General features: G+C 32.8%; 1 protein-coding gene and 1 long non-coding RNA gene across 8 annotated transcripts in view; one reads left to right on the forward strand and one right to left on the reverse strand.

The window, feature by feature from the left end:
• The window catches only part of LOC144318523 (uncharacterized), a 118,822-nt gene that overhangs the window by 58,144 nt on the left and 38,783 nt on the right, over positions 1-21,895 (forward strand). For 3 of the 7 annotated variants that reach the window (XR_013384507.1, XR_013384505.1, XM_077905546.1), the window contains one exon: positions 12,576-12,740. Coding sequence is in view for 1 of the 7 variants with exons in the window: in XM_077905546.1 (XP_077761672.1) it covers positions 12,576-12,740 (165 nt within the window). In the remaining 6 variants the exon portion in view is untranslated. Of the gene's footprint in view, positions 1-5,264; positions 5,399-6,747; positions 6,976-12,575; positions 12,741-21,895 lie in introns of those variants that run through there. The other 4 variants (XR_013384502.1, XR_013384504.1, XR_013384503.1 and 1 more) reach the window with 3 other exon arrangements.
• LOC144318526 (uncharacterized) lies at positions 1,743-10,431 on the reverse strand. The gene is made up of 3 exons (XR_013384514.1): positions 8,599-10,431; positions 7,900-8,181; positions 1,743-3,293 (listed from the first exon to the last, which is right to left on the reverse strand). It is a non-coding gene; the product is annotated as an uncharacterized LOC144318526 (long non-coding RNA).

Below are 21,895 nucleotides of genomic sequence, written 5' to 3' on the forward strand. Positions count from 1 at the left end.
TTAATGCATCAAATGGATATATTTTTAAAAGATTTTATTTATTTATTCATGATAAACACAGAGAGAGAGAGAGAGCCAGAGGCACAGGCAGAGGGAGAAGCAGGCTCCATGCAAGGAGCCTAATGTGGGACTCGATCCCGGGACTCCAGGATCAGGCCCTGGGCTGAAGGTAGATGCTAAACTGCTGAGCCACCCAGGGATCCCCCCAAATGGATATTAGGATAGATAAAAGAAAAAAAGATATTAGTAATTATTTGTTACAGATCTTGCATCTATATTTATATTTATGAGGAATATTGTCTAAAATTTTATCTATTTTTATTTTTTTCAAATAACTGAATTTTATTTTATTTTATTGTATATGAATAAATAGAAATTTATTTAAAGAAGTTGGCACACAAGATTGTGGTAGCTGGCAAATTCAAAATCTGCAGGGCAAGCCATGCAAGATGGAGACCCAACCTGAGTCAGAATTTTTCCTCTTTAGGGAACCTCAGTCTTTTTCTCATAAGACCTTCAACTGATTGGGTGGAGCCCACCTACACTAGGGAGGATAATTTGCTTTACTCAAAGTCTACTGATTGAATGATTGGTTTTGAGTACAGTTGACACACAATATTACATTAGTTTCAGACGTACAACTTAGGGATTTTGTGAGATTATACTTTATGCTATATATTCACTGCAAGTGCAGCTATCATTTGTCTCATTACATGGTTATTACAATATCATTGACCATATTTCTTATGCTGTGCTTTTTATCCCTGTGACTTATTCATTGCATAACTAGAAGCCTATGTCTCCCTCTCTCCTTCACCCATTTTGCTGAATCCTCACCATCCTCAAAACCTGGCAACCATGAGTTTATTCTCTATATTTATAGCTCTCATTCTACTTTTTATTTGTTTTGTTATTGCTATTGTTTAGATTCCACTTTTGAGTAGAATTATATGGTATTTGTCTTTCTCAGTCTGACTTATTTCATTTAGCATAATATCCTCTAGTTCCTTCTATGTTGTCTCAAATGGCACAATCTTATGTTTTTTGTGGCTATGTAATATTCGTGTGTGTGTGTGTGTGTGTGTGTGTGTGTTCTGACTTTTCTTTATCCATTTGTCTACTGATGAACACTTAAGTTGCTTCCATAATTAGGCTATTGTAGATAATGCTGCAATAAATACTTGGGTGCACATCTCTTTTCAAATAGTGTTTTTGGTTTTTTTGGGTAATACCCGGTAGTGGAACTATTGGATCATATGGTAATTCTCTTTTCAATTTCTCAAGGAAACTCTGTCCTGTTATACGCAGAGGCTGTACCAATTTTCATTCACGCCAGCAGTGCAACAGTTCCTTTTCCTCAACATCCTCCCCAACACTTGTTATTTCCTGTCATTTTGATTTTAGCCATTCTGACTGGTGTAAGATAATATCTCATCATAGTTTTGATTTGCATTTACCTGATGGTTAGTGATCTTGAGCATTTTGTCATGTATCTGTTGGCCATTTGTACGTCTTCTTTGGAAAAATGTCTATTCAGTTCCTCTTCCTATTTTTTAATTTTTTTTTTTTTTTTTTTTATGATAGGCACACAGTGAGAGAGAGAGAGGCAGAGACACAGGCAGAGGGAGAAGCAGGCTCCATGCACCGGGAGCCCGATGTGGGACTCGATCCCGGGTCTCCAGGATCGCGCCCTGGGCCAAAGGCAGGCGCCAAACTGCTGCGCCACCCAGGGATCCCCTCTTCCTATTTTTTAAATCGGATTGTGGTTTTTGTTTGTTTGGTGTTGAGTTGTGTAAGGTTTTTTTTGTGTGTTTGTAAGTTTTTTTATACATATTTTGCACACTAACCCCTCATGAAAGAAATTGAACATGACACAGACAAGTGGAAATATATTCTATGCTCATGGATTAGACGTATTAATATTATCAAAATGTCCATACCATCTAAAGCAATATACAGAATCAGTCCAGTCCCTATCAAAATACTAATAGCACCTTTCACAGAAACAGAACAAACAATACTAAACTTGCATATAACCACAGAAGACCCTAGATAGCCAAAGCAATCCTGAGAAAAGAACAAAGCTGGAAGTGTCACAATCCCAGATTTTAACATATACTCCTCAAAGCTGTAGAAATATATATTATTATATATATATTATTATATATTATATATATATTTGTGCCTGTATATATTATATATATATTATTGTATATAATAATTATGTATTATTGTGTATATATAATATATATATTATACATATATATACAGGCACAAAAATAGACACACAGGTCAATGGAATAAACTGTAAATCCCAGAAATAAACCCATACTGATGTGGTAATTAGTCTATGACAAAGGAGGCAAGCAGATACAATGGGGAAAAGACAGTCTCTTCAATACATGGCGCTGGAAAAACTGGACAGCCACTTGCAAAAGAATGAAACTGGACCACTTTCTCAGCACCATACACAAAATACCTCAAAACGGATTCAAGATTTAAACATGAGACCCGAAACCATAAATATCCTAGAAGAGAGCACAGGCTGTAATGTCTCAGACTTTGGCCGTAGCAACAGTTTCCTAAGTAGATCTCCTAAGGCAAGGGAAACAAAAGCAAATATAAATTATTGGAACTACATCAAGGTAAAAAAGCTTTTGCACAGCAAAGGAAACCATCAACAAAATGACAGCCTACTGAATGGGAAAAGATACTTGCAAATGATATACCCGATAAACACTTATTACTTTTAATGTTGTCCAGTACATATATCATAGTAATGCCAACCTACTAAAGTGAGTTATTTTGATTACATTTTATGCAAAGATATTTGCATTCATGTAAAGTATTAGAATAACAATTGTGGGTATTAAAAAGATTTTCTCTCAAAGGAGGAATTGGCAAAATCTGCTAAAAATTGTGAAATGTATGGGAAATACATGATATTTCCTCCCCATCAGCTTTACGTCTCAAAAAGTTCTTCAAAATCACTATCGGAAAACATGCTGGAACAAGAAAGTTTACTCACCATCTAAACTGACTCATTTGAAGTGGGGCTAGGTATTATCTTCTGTAAGAATGAGAAAAACAAATAAAATAATGACCAAACCTGAATGTATAACTGTTCAAAAGGTAGAAAGGAAACAGCATCTGGATACTCTGGTATAAAGGCTTTGTTTCTGGGACACCAGGGTGGCTCAGTCTGTTAAGCATCCAACTCGATCTCAGCTCAGGTCTCAGTCTCAGGGTTGTGAGTTCAAGGCCTGCATTGAGCTCCACACCCAGCGTGGAGCCTATTTAAAAAAAAAAAAGATTTGCTGCAGAACCCAAAAGGAAATATTAGAAAACAGCATTCAATAAAATTATGGAAGAATCATTGCTTTTTATAAAACAAGAGAAGGTCATTTAGAGAGAGAACGTTCAGATGAAATGCTAAAGAAATAAAATTATAAAGACATTAAAAATTATATTTAAAAAAATAAAGATCCATGAATCTTCCAAAAAAGCTTAACAATGAAGTGATGAATCACTAAATTCTACTCCTGAAACCAACATTGTGCTGTATATTAATATTTAGATGTTAGAATTTAAATAAAAATTCAGGGAAAAAAAGATTACCAGATTCAACATGGTTGCAAACTGCTAAGCCACCAGCATTTTCATATTCTGAATAAGAGGGAAAATAAGGCATCTAACTTTTTATAAGGTAAAACAAAAAAAATAAATAAATAAAATACATAAGTAACAGGAATGTAAAGTACAGCATAGGGAATATATCCAGTAATATTGTAATAATTTTGTATGATGACAAATGGTAATAAGACATCACGGTGATAATTTTATAATACATACGAATGTCAAATCACTATGTTGTACACCTGAAGCTAATATGACATTGTATGTCAACTGTGCTTCAACAACAAAAAAAGACTTTTTAAACATGTTCTGCAAAATAAATAAGAATTTTGTTAAAAACACAAAAAGACAAGAAAAAGGCTTAACAAAAATGTAAAGATAAACCCAAAACAGTGAACAAGAAAGAGAAGAACAATAAAACAGTAGAAAGTGACTTATACTATTTCTAATCTGATATTTCAATTAAACATAAAATGCAGATGGAGAATTTGAGAATAAGATTAACTCTGTGGATCTGCTTCATAGAAATATGTGTAAATTCATTTATACCTAAAGCTCATATCAATTTCAAGAGGTTTACAGACCTTTCAAATTGCATTCATGTACCCCATGGTAAAATGAAGAATTTGCAATATTCAGTGGATCTGAATAATCTAGTTCAGTATTTCCAAAACCAGTATTCCATGAAACACATGTTCTTCCTCTGGCTATAACCAAAGTATTCCACAGTCAAGTTTGCATAATGCTAGAATAAGCAATACTAAGCAGACTCCATTACTTTATTACTTCTCAAAGCCTTTTATATGCAATATATCAAATATCTAGTTGTTTTTAAAAATGCATACTCTCTGTTAGGCACTGTCAAAGTGTTCAAAATATATTCATCTTACAATCCTTATAAAAATCCTATGAGATTAAGTACTATTATTTTCCCTATTTTACTGACATGGAAACTGAAGAAAAGCGAAATTAAATAACTTGCCCAAATTCACACAGCCTGCCTATAAACTGGAGGAGCTGAGATTCAAATAACTTGGTCCAGAATCTATGTTATTTACCTATACAATAAAGACAGGAAGCAGGACATATAGGGACCATTAAACTTTTTATTTTGAAGCGAAACTATTAGTATTTAAAATGCATAATATGGGAACTGGTAACATGATTAATGAGGTAGATTGAATAATATAGAAATATATACAAAATTTATACATACATAGTCATATATTTTTTGAAAAGTAAAATACAAGATATTTACAAAACTAACAAAATACAGGATTTACAAAACTTGATCATTTAGTAGGTGGCCAAAAATATCTCAACACATTCCAGTCAGAAATTGTGCATTCTTTATTCTTTATTAATGATGCAAATATACAAAAATTATTAATTGTATTAGTTATAATTACATCCATTGATGCAGAGTCTCAAAATAGCAATTCTTAAATGAAATAGAAGTTGGGTTTTTTTGTTTTTGTCTCTCACAATTTTGTCATAAGCCATCAGGGTAGATAAGGCAGCTCCTTGGTATCCAGGACCCAGGCATCTTCTATTTGTTTTTAATACACACCTCAACCTGTGGCTTCTACACTGTACCAGCTCCTCTCTCCTTTGTATTTGTATTCCAGGCATGGAGAAAAAGGCACACTCATTTTCAGAATAAAAGTATGCATCAGTTCACCATTTTGTCACAACCCCTGTTGGAACTAAATAACATGGCAACACCCAGCCACAATAGTGATTAAGAAGTAGTAATCTTCAGGTTAGTGACCATGTGCTCAACTAAATATTATGCTACTGTAGAAGAAGGGAATAACAGATTTTGGGGTGCTGGAATGACTACCAGCTTTGGCCACTCTAAGAGGAAAAATTACTTTCACTCAGATAAAAGATGACATCATAACTATAATTACAGAAGGTTTAAAACTGGTGGGGTCCTGCCAAATTATACTCAGAAGAAAATTTAATGCTGAAATATGATGATTTTATATTAAGCAAGAAAGAATGAAAATATATGAGTTAATCATTCACGTGGAAGAGCTAGAAATAATTCTTTAAATTGAGTATAAGAAAAGCATAAAAGAATTAATAAAATGGTAGATTAATAATTTATAAATGAGAAAAAAACTGATAAATGTAAATGCAGGCTCTTCAAAAGATCATTAAAAGAGATAAACTACAGAAAATGCAAGTCAATAAAAAACGATGCATGTCCTTTACATTATGCATAAAAGAGAGACCGTAACCACAGATAATAAAGGGAGATTGGTAAATATAAACATATATCAGAGTGTTAGGCTAACTCAGTTGGTAGAGCATGCCCCTCTTGATCTCAGGGATGTGAATTTGAGCCCCACCTTGGGTGTTTATTTTAAAAACATAAAATCTTAAAAAAAAATGTATCCTCATATCATCACTTAGTACAGTGCATAGCAGGGCACCTGACACAAGTACCAGAAACTTAATTTTAATTAGGTAATGGGCCCTGGCCCACACATCCACAAAAAGCCCTTCTCTATAATGTAATTAGTATATAAATCTATTATGATAACAAAATCAATATAGGAAGATGTTGAAAATGTGAATCACCAAAAGCAGAGAAGAAGGAAGGAAATCATTATTTTTGTAGGACATTCTATGTACCAGGTGTTTTACATACTTTTTCTCATTTTATTTAAACTTTATAATCCTTTAAGGAAGGATTAACTACGTTTCAAAGCTAAGGAAACTGAGATTCAAAGAGGTTAGTGGTTTGCTCAGTCTCATGATGTAAATGATTGAGCAGGTGTCTCTCCTAGTCGGCCTCACTTGGAAGGTTTGGAAGGTGATGTTCTTTCCTTTTTGTTCTTCCTGACTTTTCTTTGCCAACAAAATTTTATCAAGTTTTTTATATCTGAGCTGGTCCATTTAATCTAGTTTATTGTTTTAAATACTGGGACTTTGTAAGACTTTTTTGAAGAAGCAGTTTACTGGTCAAAATAATTTTAAAAATTATTTCATAAAAAAAATTATTTCATGTAGGTGGGAGGCAGAGATTTCTCTTGAGTCTCAGGACAAACCACATTGCTTCTAACTAGCTGTTTTGTTTGTTTGTTTGTCTTAATCTTTCAGACACTTGTATCATAATCAACTCTCCTTTTTGCCTGATAGGAAGCTTGAAGAGCAGAAGCCAGTTTTTCTCCAAAACCCTATAAAACCCATGAATGTTTGGATTAGTCTTATCCCTGATTGTATTTTCTCTAAACATTTAAGGTTTTCTTCACTTTTTCTATGTATCTATTTTACCAATGATGTTCCAAATATTTTTTGTAAGCCATTAAAAATACTATGTGCACTAAAGTGTGATTGTATAAAAATATACAAATTGATAATTTCCCTAACCACTTTCTTATTTTTGAACATTTAGTTGTTTTCATTATATTTTTCTGCTTTTCTAGCATAGCCTAATAGCTTGCTCTGACACTAATGATGTTTAAAATTGCCAATTTAAAAAATAAAAAATAAAATAAAATAAAATAAAATAAAATAAAATTGCCAATTTACCACTACCACATAAATGATGGATATCATTATAGCCCACATATACTTTAATATTAGGAATAATAGGAATTTGGCATAGAAAAGGAAGACAGGAATGGGAAGGGGAAGTATAAGGGGATTCTTCTGATAATAGCGTGAATACCAAGGAGGGTGGTGAGCAAACCAAATGATGGTTGAAAAAGATATGAGAGATTCAGGCTTGATTTGGTCTGAGAGAATAATTTCTAAGTGTAAATTTGTGGAGTGGAGCAAAGCAGCAGGAATTTTAGAATGGTGTTAATTCTTGTGGTAAGGTCAATGGTCGCACCAGGATTTAATGATATCATTTTTAAGGTTGCTTGTTTTGGTTTGGTTCTTTTAAAGAGGGAGAAAGAGGTCAGGGGTGAGGGAAAGGGAAGGAAAGAGAAAAAATCTTAAGTAGGTTCCATGTTCAGAACATAGCCTGAAGCAGGGCTCAGTCTCACAGCCCTGAGATCATGACCTGAGCCAAAATCAAGAGTCCGACGCTTAACCAACTGAGCCACCCAGGTGTCCCCATCATTTTTCAGTTTAAAGCAAAACCCAGCTAACAGCTAACATTAAGGATTAAGGTCTAATACCTAGGAAGTCATACCTAGCAGTTATTTGAACTGATTTAATGGTCAAAAACACTTATTTTCATTTGTATTTTTTGATAAATTAGTCAGTTTAGCAAATTCTTAAGTGTTTATCAACTAAACGTACCTTCACATTAAAACTTCTATAAACTTTGTCCATTTAGTTACTGAGTTATGATTCCAGTATCAACTTCTATGAGCTTCTGATATAATAAAGTCTCTTTTTCTATTTTCTCAAAATATTTTTTCAGTCTTTTTATTTAAATATATAAATATATTATTTACAACTTGGAGACCTTATGAGTAGATATCACGTTAATGTTCCTTTATTAGTATATTGATCCTTTTAAGAAGTACTGCTTAAGAGATATATCCACTTGTTGGTATGATAGAGTATCTTGCAGTTGACCTGTTGAGAACAATAAAAGGAGATTAAAATATACATATGACCTCTGTGCATACTCTGCCCAATTTTTCTGTAAACCTAAAATTGCTCTAAAGATAAAGTCTATTAATCTTTTTAAAATACACATGTTTAAATGTACTGGGGTACTGCAGAAACAGGACTAGGAAGACACAAGATTTTGGACAGAGGGAAAGTTAAAAGCCATAAGCTCATAGACTAATGATAATTTTTTTTTTTCTGAGAGTTTTGCCAGTGCTGGGCTCAACAAAAGGATATGAAAATCCAGACTTCCCTTGTACAGAATGAAATTAGGAACAGAAAAAACAGGAGAGCTTTTGGCAGGCTTCCAGTATAATAAAGATGAAATTTCAGACCCATGGGGCTAAGATCCTACTGAGAAGGAACGGGTAGAAAACTGACCTTTGCACATGGCAAGTTTTCCCCACAGGATACTTGCCAATTTCTGAAGGTGCACAGATGATGATATCATATGGTGGCATTCAATTATAAATTACTAGACATTCAAAAAGACAAGGATACTTGAATTTTTAAAAAAACTGTAAAAAAATAAAGATAATAACATGATAAATATAGGAGAAATTACCAGGCAAGAACTTTTAAGTAAATATGGTTAATATATTAAAATAAGTAGAGGAAAAGGTGAGGAGAATAGGTGAAAATACTGGGAATTTCACCAACAAATTACAATATGTAAAATTAATGTAAAATGTCTAAAAATAAATGTAAATTTTAGACCCCAAATATAAAATAGCAAATTAAGAACTTTAAAGAGGGGTCAGTAGGCAATTAGACATAGTGGCATGGAGGATAACAAACTGCAAAATGAGTTAATGAAATAATGCAATTGAAGCACAGAAAAAAATGGAAATCCAGCAAAGCATAAGAGAAATGTATGACACAGTGAAAATATTTAATGTGCATGTACTTGGGTTTCATAAAAATATCAGAGAGAGAACAGGGAAGCAGAATTATTTAAATACATAATGGCCAAAATTTTTGGAGAAGTGAGGAAGACATACACTATATCCAGTTCAGAAGTTCTTCCAAACCTGAGTAGGCTATATACAACCCAATCCACACCTCACACTCAGCCACACAATAGTAAAACTGATTAAATCTAAAACAAAAATAAAACTATAAAAACAGTCAAGGTAATAGAAACATTGCCTTGAATGAGCAACAAGAATGATAGTGCATTCTTAAAAGAAACAATAAAAGAATAAAATCAGAAGACAATGAAATGATATCCCAAGTGCTAGAAAGGAATCCTATCTCCAGAGAAAATACCTTTCAAAAACTAAGATGAATATAGGGTTTCAAACAAATATAAATGGAGAGAACTGTTGCTAAGAGAGTTAAACTCAAACAAACATCAAAACCTAAACAGAGGTCTTCAGACAGAAGGAAAATAATCTCAGAAGGGAAAAATAATTAAGAAAGGAAAAGCTAAATATATGAGTAAATATAAATGAATATTGATATTGTATAATAATACTATTGTCTTAAGTTCTGTACAATATACATACAATTAAATGCATAATAAGAATAATTAATTCAGTGAGGATAATTCTTTTACAATATGTAGTTATATCAAATCATATTGTTTCACACTAATATCTTGAAATTTTATTTGTCAATCATACCTTAATAAAGCTGAGCACAAATAATAACACAAAAAGGGAGAGTGGAATGAATTGAGACAAACCATTGCAAGATCCTTGCATTGTCTCAGCAGTGGAAAAGTAATAATTTATAGTCAAGAATGCATATTTTAATAACTATGGCGATCATAAAAAAGAAATAGTGGGGAAGTAGAATAGTAAAAAATAATTGATCGTAAAGAGGGTAAAAATGGACATAAAATTATAAAACAGATGGGTTAGACAACTAATGGTAAGATAGTACCTATCAACCCCTATCAATAATTATACTAAATATAAAAGGATTAAATATTCTGACCAAAAGATCAAAAAATAAAATTCAACTATGTTGTTCATTAAAAGTATACTGTAAATATAAGGACAGAGTGACAGAAAAAGGATTTGAAAAGATGTATCATAACATTATTCAAAGGAAAGCTAAGAAATACATTAAAATAAGACAAACTAGGGCAGCCTGGGTGGCTCAGAGGCTTAGTGCCATCTTCAGCCCAGGGCCTGATCCTGGAGACCTGGGATTGAGTCCCACGTCAGGCTCCCTGCATGGAGCCTGCTTCTCCCTCTGCTGCTCTCTCTCTCTCTCCCTCTCATTAATAAATAAAATAAAATAAAATAAAATAAAATAAAATAAAATAATAAGACAAACTAGATTTTAAGCCTAAAAGATTCCTACAAAAAATATTTCATACTGTTAAAAGGTTAAACCAACAACAAAATATACAATTGTAAATTTGTATAAGTTCAGTAACATATATATGTTACCATAGATATAGATGGTTGGATGAAGGGATGGAAGGAAGGAAGGAAAGCAAGCAAGCTAAGCAAAAATTGACATGTAAAAAGGAGAAGTAAGCAAAGCATGTGAGAGTTTAATTCATTAATATTCATAGCTGATAGAATAGAAAAAAATTATAAGACTATAGAAATGAACAACACAACAACTTACTGGTATAAATTGAACCATATGTATAATTAATTATGATAGAATATGCATTATCTTTAAATTTTGGATAATGTACCCAAAACTAATCTTAACAAGTTCCATAAAAATATAAAATATTCATAAAAATAAAATTTTCAAATGATTGAATAATATGGAGTATAGGCTCCAGGCCACTGTTGAATTAAACTATAAAATAATAATATAGATAACTAGAAGATCTCCATCTTTTGGAAAATAAGCAATGTATTTTCAATAATGCACAATTGGAGGACAAAAATCATAATGCAATTAGAAAGGCTTATGAATTAAATAATAGTAAAACATATGAAAACTTTTGGAATGTAGCTATAGGAAAGTTCCCTAGGGACAATTTATAGCTTTAAAATCTTATATTAAAAAAGAGAAAAGAGTAATAATTGGTATCGAAGTTTCCACCTCAAGAAGCTAGAAAAGTAACAGCACATTAAATGCAAAAAAGTAGATTGAAGGAAATAATAAAGATAAACATAGAAATAAATGAATTAGAAAGGAATAGAAAGGAAATACAGAGCAGTGAAATTCAACAAAATGTGAAGTTATTTGCTTTTGAATAATAAAATTGAGAACTCCTGTCAGGCCTGAGCGAGTTAAAAAAGAGAGAACATCAACTTACCAATATCAGGAACAGAGATGGAGACATCACATTAGGACCTACTAATATTTTAAAAAATTAATAATAGATATTTTTAATGACTTTATATGAATGTGTTTGACAATTCAGATAAAAGAGATAAATACCTTGAAAAAAAATTTGTCAAAATTATCAGGAGAATAAATAGAATATTGAATAATTCTATATATATTTGAAGAATTGAACCCATTATTTAAAAATTTACACAAACATCGTGTCAAGTTGAATTCACCAGTGAATTCTCTCAAATATTTATAAAGAAATGATACAAATTCTGCACACACACTTCTAGAAGATTAAAACAACAACAGTAAAAAGACAGTAAGCAGTAAAAAGACATTTCTTAGGCACTTTATGAAGTCTACATAACCTTGATACCAAAATCTGAAGATACTACAAAAATTAAAGTCATACAAAATCTCTTTAATGATACAGATTTTTTTTAAGTTTTTTTAAAATTTTTATTTATGATAGTCACACAGAGAGAGAGAGAGGCAGAGACACAGGCAGAGGGAGAAGCAGGCTCCATGCACCGGGAGCCCGACGTGGGATTCGATCCCGGGTCTCTAAAATCGCGCCTTGGCCAAAGGCAGGCGCTAAACCCCTGCACCACCCAGGGATCCCAATGATGCAGATTTTAAAAATCCTTCATCAAGCAGTGCAATATAGTAGGATGGGTCCATTTTATTCCAGTGAATTATAATGATGTTTTAGCAATCAAAAAATGAATCAATATATTGATGGACACTTATGTTGCTTTCCTATCTTGGTTTTTGTAAATAATGCTGCAATAAACATTGGGGTGCATATATCTTTTTGAATTAGTGTTTTGTTTTCTTTGGGTAAATACCTAGTAGTGGAATTATTGGATCATGTGGTATTTCTATTTTTAATTTTTTTGAGGAACCTCCATACTGTTTTCCACAGTGGCTGCACCACTTTTCATTCCCATCAACAGTGCATGAGTACCCTTTTTTGTCCACATCCCTGCCAACAACTTGTCATTTCCTGCCTTTTTGATTTTAGTATTCTGATAGGTAGAAAGTGATATCTCATTATGGTTTTGATAGGAATTTTGAATTTCTTTTCTTTTCTTTTTTTTTAGAGAAGGAGAGGCAGAGGAAGCAGGAGAGAGAGAATCTTATGCAGGCCCTACACCCAGTGCAGAGCCCAACACAGAGCTCAATCTCAGAATTCTGTACTCAGAACACAGTAGCCATAACAAAAGAAGAGATCTTGCCACTTGTGACAACATGGATGAACCTAGAAGGTATTATGCTAAGTGAAATACATTAGGTAAAGAAAATAACACATTATTTCACTATTATGTGGAATATTAAAAAAATTAATCAAAGAATCAGACCTATAAATACAGAGAACAAACTGATGGTTACCAGAGGGAAAAGAGAGTTGGGAGATGTGTGAAATGAATAAAGGAGAGTGGAAGATACAGGCTTCCAGTTATGGAATGAATAAATCATGGGAATAAAAGGCACAGATAGGGAATATAGTCAATGATATTATAATAGCTGTATGGTGACAGACGGTAGCTACACTTGTGGTGGGCATAGCATAATACACAGAGTTGTGGGATCACTGTGTTGTACATCTGAAACTAATGTAACATTGTGTGTCAACTATACTCAAAATTTTAAAAATCAATATAATTGACATTAATGGAAAAAAAAAGAGAAAACACATGCATCATATTAATAGATAAAGAAAAATTAAATAGAATTAATGAAAAAAACTTTTCATAAGCAAGGGATGGATGGGAAATTCTAGAACAGTATCTAAAAATATCATAGTTAATAGTGAATTATTGAAAGCTTCCCTCAAATATTGGAGAAAGGTATCTGGAGGTCCCAGTCATTGAAGAAAAACATGAAGAAATAAATGAAAGGTATAAGAATATTATAGGAAGAAATAAACTGTCATTATTTGTAAGCTATATGATTACATATATAGTAAATCCAAAAGAATATGTAGACTAATTATTAAATGTATGAGTTAATTTAGCAAGATCACTAAAGGCAAGATCAATATACCAAAAATCGATTGTACACCTATATATCAGCAACATAAAATGTAAAAGAAAAATTTAAAAGATAAATAACTTTTATAATAGCATAAAACAAAAACTATCTGGAAATAAATCTAACAAAATATATAGAGTCTGTATCTTGAAAACTACAAAACTTTATTGAGAGAAATAAACACCTAAATAAAGTGTATGACATACTCAAGAATTGGAAGAAATAATAATATGTAAGAAGGCCATTCTCCCAAAACTGATCGGTAGATTTAATGTATTTTCAGTCAAAATCCCAGAAGACGGCTTGGCGGGGCAGGGGGTGGGAGGGGGTTGTGAGGGGGTGTTTGCTTGTTTGTCTTTTCTGGTGGAAATTGATTAACTGATTCTAAAATCTATATAGATATACAAAGTCCAGGAAAAATCATATAACTTGTAGAAGAATAGACTGGAAGAACTTTTAGTATCAGTTACCATTTCTTATTGTAAAACTGCAGAAATTGAAGACAGTATTGCAAAATAATAGACAAATAGATCAAAGAAACAGATGAGAATCCATAAACACACCCACACTAAATTGACCAATTTATATATGGCAAAGATGACTCCAGGGCAGTGGGGGATAAGGAATACTGGTTCCATTGAATATCCATATGGAAAAAGGATTTCCTTTTCCTTGTGGCTGAATAATATCCCATTGTGTGTGTATGTGTGTTATATATTCAATTGTGTGCATATATAATATTTCTGTGCGTGCATGTGTGTGCATCTTCTTTATCAATTCATCCATTTGCAGGCACTTAGATTGTTTCCATATCTTGGCTTCTGTAAATAATGCTATTGTGAACAGGAAAGTACAAATATCTCTTCAGGAATCTGTTTTCATTTCCCTTGGATATATACCCAAAAGTGAAATTGCTAAATCACATGATAGTTTTATTTTTCATTTTTTGAGGAACATCCATACTGTTTTCCATAGTGGCTATACTAGCTTACATTCCCACCAGCAGTGCACAGAGTTTCAATTTCGCCACATCCTTGACAACCCTTATCTCTTGTCTTTTGGATGATACCATTCCGACCGGTGTGAGGTGATCCCTCCTTGTGTTTTTGATTACATGTATACATATGTTCTAAGGATCACAGCAACACTATTCACTTTAGCCAAAAGTTGGACACAACCCAAATATTCATCAATAGTAGAATGGGTAAATCAGTTGTGATATATTCATACAATTCATACAAGTTAGTACTATCCATGCTATTTAAATGATTCTTTATCCTCAGTTATCCTACAGAGAAGAAATGATAAATCATCAAGGCAGAATTTGATCCAATCTTGTTGGTTTTATAGAAGGACAACACTTATACACATACTGAATTAGAGAGAAGAAAGGCCAAGGATGGAGACAATTTTAATATTAAAGATAAAATGTGATGAGGAATTGAGATAAGCCTGAAAGCTGGAATAATAACAAAACAGTGGTAAAGACCTGAGAGATGTTCATGAAGTATCAGTGGTGATCAACTCAATATAGGGGACCATGAAAGTAAGGAAACAGTGAAGAATAATTCTACCTTGGAATATTTGGTAGACAGTGATATTAAAAGCTTCAGATTTTAAATAAGAAGAGCAAGAAGTTTGGGCTGTAAGATAACTTTAGAGAGTTTTCCTCTAAATTACTTTTAAGATGCCCAAATGGAAATAAGAAGTTGAGTTCAAAAGAAAGGATGAGGCTACAGGCAAAGATTTGAGAGTTGTCAAGATGCATTGATTAGAAAAATCATTGGAATGACTTTTTTTCCTTTTTTCAATAGGAGAAGAGAAAAATAATAAAATCCTTAAAAAAAATAATGTAAGCGTTGGGTGATGTTTGAAGGGCTATTGCCTGCAGGGCTAAAGTAAATGCTCCCAGGTCAGTGATTTTAGGAATGCTCTCAAAAGCCTCCCCAGCTGGGGCACAGGTACCTGGTCTGTAGCCTTGATCCCAGTTTCAGCATCTCAGCCCTTCTTCCTCAAATGGAGGTGTTAATAGAATATTTTGGGTAATCCCAGGCTTACCCTTTGTTCCTGACTTTCTAATCTTTCTCTTAGTATTCTACAAGCTGTGAATGACTTTCACCTTACCCCTATGACCTACTTCACAGAACCCCAATCCAGGAATTGCCCTCAGAGCCCCTCCTTAGCTGGAAAGGGAATCTGTAAGGTGTCAGTGAAGCAGGCAGAAAACTAGCAAACAGAAAAGAAGGACCGCGGTGATTGCATGGACACTATTTTTCTAATTGCCCTAACACTTTTGTACCACCAATCGGTTTTTCCACACTGATGAAGATTAATTCTAGGTATCCCTGATATTCTAACACTTACTGCTTTCCTGGTATCCTCTGGCCATTCATTCTGGCACTTATTACCAATATATTTAGCATGTTTTCAGATACTCTCCCTTGGGAAAAAGTTCACATAGTTGAAGTCCCTCTCCAATGAACACTGTGCGTTATCTTTATGATAGCCTTACAATGTTTATCAGAATGTCAAGGAAACTCTACAAAATTTTCCAATAGTTTTCCTTCTTTTGTCCCTTTATTTTATTTCCTTATTATTTCTGTTCCTCCTGAAGTTTAATTTCCACATCCATGTGGAGTGGAGTATCTTCTTGTCAAAAAATGCTATTCTCTTCCCCCTTCCACTAAGCCTATTTTAAAATATATTGAGCATTCTTTTCTCTCTTACAATATTGAGCTATATCTCATTAAGTTATGTCCCCAAAACTTTTTTGTTGACATTTCACAGGAATTTTGTATCAAATATATATTCTATATAGAGTCTAAAGCAATCAGCTTTCTGCTTGGTTTTTACATTTTTTACAGTGGCTTAACTTCATAGCCCCCTGAGTTTCAAGTACAAACATGAGAAACTTCATTTTCTAATTGACATTTTGCTGCATGATAGACCCCTCATAAGTAGAATCAATTTTATAAATTACACAACAAATCTATTTTCGTTGCATTTAGGAGAGGTTGAAAAATATATTTCTCAGTCTAAAAGTATTAAGGGGCAAATGTGAAAAAAGATTAATTCCATAATAAGTGAAAAATATTTGACATCTGGTTAGTGGAAGGAGGATGAAATGAGGGAAAAAAACTAGAGATCATACAATTTCTAAATTCTTATAAGTTTTATATATTCTAAACCTAGCATAATGCCATTTTCTCTTCTCTCTGAACTTCTATTACTTTCTCTCTGCGCTTTTTATTCCTTAAATCTTTTCATTACAACACTGGACCAGCTGAAGCAGTGAGAACTATAACTATGATCTGCTAAAACTCTGAGTCTTTCAGTTTCCTAGGATTCGCTACCTCCTAAACAGATTGGACTGGCACTTCAGCTTTCAGAGAAAAAGTATGGGCAATTACACTCACATGAGATTGACTGCAAGCAGATCCAAATATTGCAGAGATGGACTGTACTGGGCTCAGTTTATGCACTACCTGAATTCTGCATGAAACCACCACCTATGTCTTCAGGCCTCAGCCACTTGCCTTTCTGGTGATGAAGTGGAAGGAGAGCAGCTCTCTCAAATACTCTCACCTTCCACAGTTGTGATGCCCTGGATATATCCACCTCATTGCCACAAATTTAGGTGCTTCCACACATTGCACCAACTGACATAAAAACACTGCATCAGCCTATTGGCTGCATTGGATGCCTGGAGGCACTGGCTTCACCAGCATATTGTCTAGAGGGGCCAGCAAACACAACTCAGAAATTTGGAAAGCTAATACTGTATAGAACGGACTATAACCAACAAAAAATAGTAATCAGAAGGAGCCAGCAAGTAAATTGTTTGCCTTTCCTTCACCTCAACAGACTATTCCAAGTTGTAACAGTTTCATATAGTTCCTCTTGAGATTTCCTGCAACTATTAACAGCCAACTGTGATGTAGAGCTGTGACCTGCTCAGGATATAGTTCTTATTAGCCTCAATTTTTCCTTCGCTCTTGCTTCTCTGGGATTGCACCTCCAAGAAAGCTATTATGCATGAGCTTTTGCCTCAAGGTTCTGTTTTCTAGGCAAGCATATTTAAGACATAGACGAAACATCAACAAAAAAGATATTTTTAGATTCCCTCCTCTAAGGGGCCACCGTTAAACATAAGGTTATGGAAAAATTGAGAGAAATATATAAAAATATACAGCAGGCAAATATTAAGTTTAAAAATCTATTAAAAACTGATAAGATAAACTTCAATGAATAAAATAGCATAATTAGGAATATAATAACTAAATGCATAATGACAAAAACAAATTCATCAGAAAGATTTAATAATTCTTGTGTGCATCTAATAAACATTTTTAAAATATATACAGCAAAAGTGGCTGAAACAACAGTATGACAAATCCACAACCATAGTGAAAGACTCCATTCATCTCTTTAAATTGTTACATTAAGTAGAAATTTAAAAAATAGAATTTGAATACACAAGTAACATATTACTAAGAGTAATTTTTTTAAACTGCAAAAAAACCAAAATGCTTTTTCAAAGTGACTGAATTAGAACACTGTTGTATAGGCACCCAGTGGAATATTATGTAGTCATTAAAATGAACGGATTATAGCTACATGCAATATCATGAATCTAAGAATCATAGACTTGAGTAAGAAAAGCAAGTCACAGACCATGTGTAAATTTTATAAAGCTCCTACTATATGAGCTCAAAATTATAAAGCTAAAATTCTAGAGATAAATACATTTATGGTAGAAACTATTTGAAAAAGCAAAGTAACAATAAAACCACCATTCAGGATATTGGTTACCTTTGGGAGTTAGGAGGAAAACATAGGCACTGCTTCAGTGATATGCATAATATTCTACTTACTGTGCTGGCCGAAAGGTTTGTGGCTACTTTATTCTCATGCTGCACAATTTTTATTATCAAATATTGTTACTGTTATATGTATATATCAAATATTACATATAAATTTTGTATATTGAATGTTATTTGACAAAATAGTACATAAAATTTTAAAATTAGTTTTAAAGGTCATTCTATTAAGTAGAGCATAATTACTTAATTACTGATAAAATTACTTAGAAAAAGAAGTTTTAATAATATCCGTGGTTGAGTGTTTGCCTTTGGCTTAGGGCAGGATACTGAAGTTCAGGGATCAAGTCCCACATTAGGCTCTCTGCATACAGCCTGCTTCTCCTCCCTCTTCCTATGTCTCTGATTCTCTCTGTGTGTCTCTCATGAATAAATAAATGAAATCTTTTAAAAAAATAATTTCATTACCTAATTTTATTAACTCAAGATCTTGTTTTGGTCTAGTAAAAAAATACCATACTTTACTATTCTGAGCCTCCTATATTCTCAAAATCAAGATGATAGTAATATTTAAAATAATAAGTTTGATGAGTGGTTTACCTTTTAATTTACCTATTTTTTTCAATATAGAAGGGGTATATAGTATGTCCAGGGAAATTTGGCATTGTGTTAAGTGATGTGTCTACAACTTTGAAACCACCAGTGAACATGTAAAATTTTCTCAATATAGAGGAATATCCATCTTGCTAGATGTCATATAAATGTTCTTCTTTAATTGCAGATGCTATATATACAATGCTATATACCTCCCTCATACCTGCAAATCATTAATGTAGTCCATTCACAGAGCTATAAGTGACAAGTTTAGAGAACACTAAGATGATATGCTAGCCTGTTCATTTTATTCCTACATGCTGCCAAAAATCCATAAATAGCCAGTATCTTAAATACACACATGCATTAAGAGATAATGATTACTGCCTCATTCCAGTCAGACCTTGAGTTTATTCATTTATTAGCTGTGGGATCTTGTCAGGTTACTTATAATCTTTTTGCCATGTTTTCTGCATTTTTAAACGTAGAAATAATGTTATTCCCTACTTTATAGATTCGTTGTAAATATTAATTCATGTGAAGTTTGTAGCACATTGTGCTTTTTATTCATTGAAAGCACTCAATAATTGTGAGCTGTTTCTATTATTACTATTATTAATTAATTATTATTATTATTATTATTATATAATTGGGGTAGTACTTAGACCTGTGACCTCAAAGGAAACCGTGCTGTTGTGCTATCTTACTCTTACCTAAGATTTCAGATAAGTAGGCTCTATAAGAAGGGAGTGTTTATGTACATGGAGATTGGAAATAAAGAAACAATGAGTGTAGCAAATTCAGTTGCAATAAACAGAAGATCCAACTAAAAGTGGAAGATTTATTATGTCACCTATCAGGAACTTATATAGAGGTAGGGTGGTACAGGGTTGGTTCAGAGACTCTCTACTCTGTCTTCCTTAGAATGTGTTATTCTCTCTAGCCTTACAAGATGGGTACAGCAGCTTCCAACTCTTCTCATAAATTGTTCAAAGGTTGGATGAAAGTCATCTCTTCCTTTTTCTGAAGAGTGTGGAAAAATCTTTCTAGAAGATGCTACCTTGTGTCTCATTGGCCACAATTACATCCTATGCCCCTAGAAGAAGTGGGGGTGGAAGACTGTTAAGATATATGACACTGTCACATTGAGGATGGGAAGGAAGTGTTGGAAGCAGTCTTGAAACGGTTAATCAATCAAGAAATATTTACTGTACAACATCTAGTATAAAGAACTAGGAATATTAGGGAGTATTTATACAAAATACAAAAAAAAGAAGGCATGTCATTAAGAAGAAAAATAAATGATAATTTTTATTAAAAAAAGAAAAATATTAAGAATGACATAGAATTAAATAAGAAAAATTTATAAAACTATAAAATAGTATTAGCACATTATTTATGTATAAACAATATCTATCTATCTATCTGTCTGTGTCTCCTCTTTATCCTTAATAACATTTCCCTCAAGGGAAATAATTCATTTTATTTTCAGTGTTAGCATACCACATGATTTGAAGAAGTTCCTTTTTTTGGTTGTTACCTGGATACCAACATTTTAAAAATAAATGGGGGAACCCTAGAGAAGTTATGCAATTTGCAATTCAAGAGGGAAATTATAATGATAAACGAAGCACTTAGCATGTATATATAATATTGTACTTAGATTCTTAGGCTTACTGACAAATGATAAGCATAAAAACACTTACACAAACAGGAAGGTATATTATACTTTAGTTCAAAGCCATCACAGAAGCTAAAAAATTCCTTCATGGACATTTTTAAATTTTGAAAATATTGATGATTTATACATACCATGTATTGAATCAAAATGGTCATCAAGAGAGTAAGTAGTAAATATTTAATGGATTTGTGAACATTAGGCCTATTATTTTTAACTTGTTTCCATTATAGGTAAAAGGGAATATTGAAAAAAAATTTGCAGTGGTATTTTTTGCTGAAGACACCATGTTTTAAAGGCTCTGAACTCATAAAAATTTTAAAGCTGATAGCAACCTTATAAATTATTTCATCCTGCCTCCTAATTTTACTAATGAGATCCAGGTAGAGGAGAGGTTAAATGACTTCAGCCTACATTTGTACCTTTTTTTACGAGCTTCTACTATTTTCTCCTCTAATATATTAATGTCCTTCATTTCTCTTCTCTTTTATTCTTGGAATACACGGTACCCTAAAACCTGAGTTTTGAAGTAGACAAATAATATATTTTAGTTAAATGTTAAAATGTTAAACAATTGTGTCAAAAACATAATCTGGAGAGATGGATTATGTTTTAAGTTACTTGTATTTCCCCAACCCGGCTGTATTAAGGTATAATTTGACAAATAAAAATTGTATATGTGTGTGTGTGTATGTGTGTGTGTGTATCTATATGTATACACACACACACATATATATTTTAAGGTATATAATGTGATGATTACAAATATATATCATGAAATGATAACTGCAATTAAGCTAACATATCTACCATCTCACATAGTTATAATTTATGTTGTTTGTAGTGAGAACACTTAAGATCTACTCTATTAGCAAGTTTCAAGTACATAACATGGTATTATTCATTATAGTCACCATGCTATAGATTAGATCCCTAGAATTTATTCAATTTCTAACTTAAATTTTGTGCCTATTGACCAACCTCCCTATTTCCTACACTACCCACCTTGAACAACCACCATTCTACTCTGTGTTTCTATGAGTTTGACTTTTTTTAGATTCCACATTTTAGTTGTGCTTCTCTTTGTTCAAGTTTGGATCCTACTATCTGGGACATCACTTATCTGATAGCTGGGAAATCGAAACCTCAGCTCCATTCCTCACAAGCACATTATCCTCTATGTTATCCAAAAGAATATTTAATAAAATAGAAGAATAGCCACAGTAATTATAGAAGAATAACAGAGCAGAAAATCAAAGTGGTTCAAAGTCTCTTCCCCAAAGCTACATATAGTCCT

Source organism: Canis aureus, chromosome 8 (genome assembly GCF_053574225.1).
Source record: "Canis aureus isolate CA01 chromosome 8, VMU_Caureus_v.1.0, whole genome shotgun sequence".
In the NCBI taxonomy this organism is placed as follows: domain Eukaryota; kingdom Metazoa; phylum Chordata; class Mammalia; order Carnivora; family Canidae; genus Canis; species Canis aureus.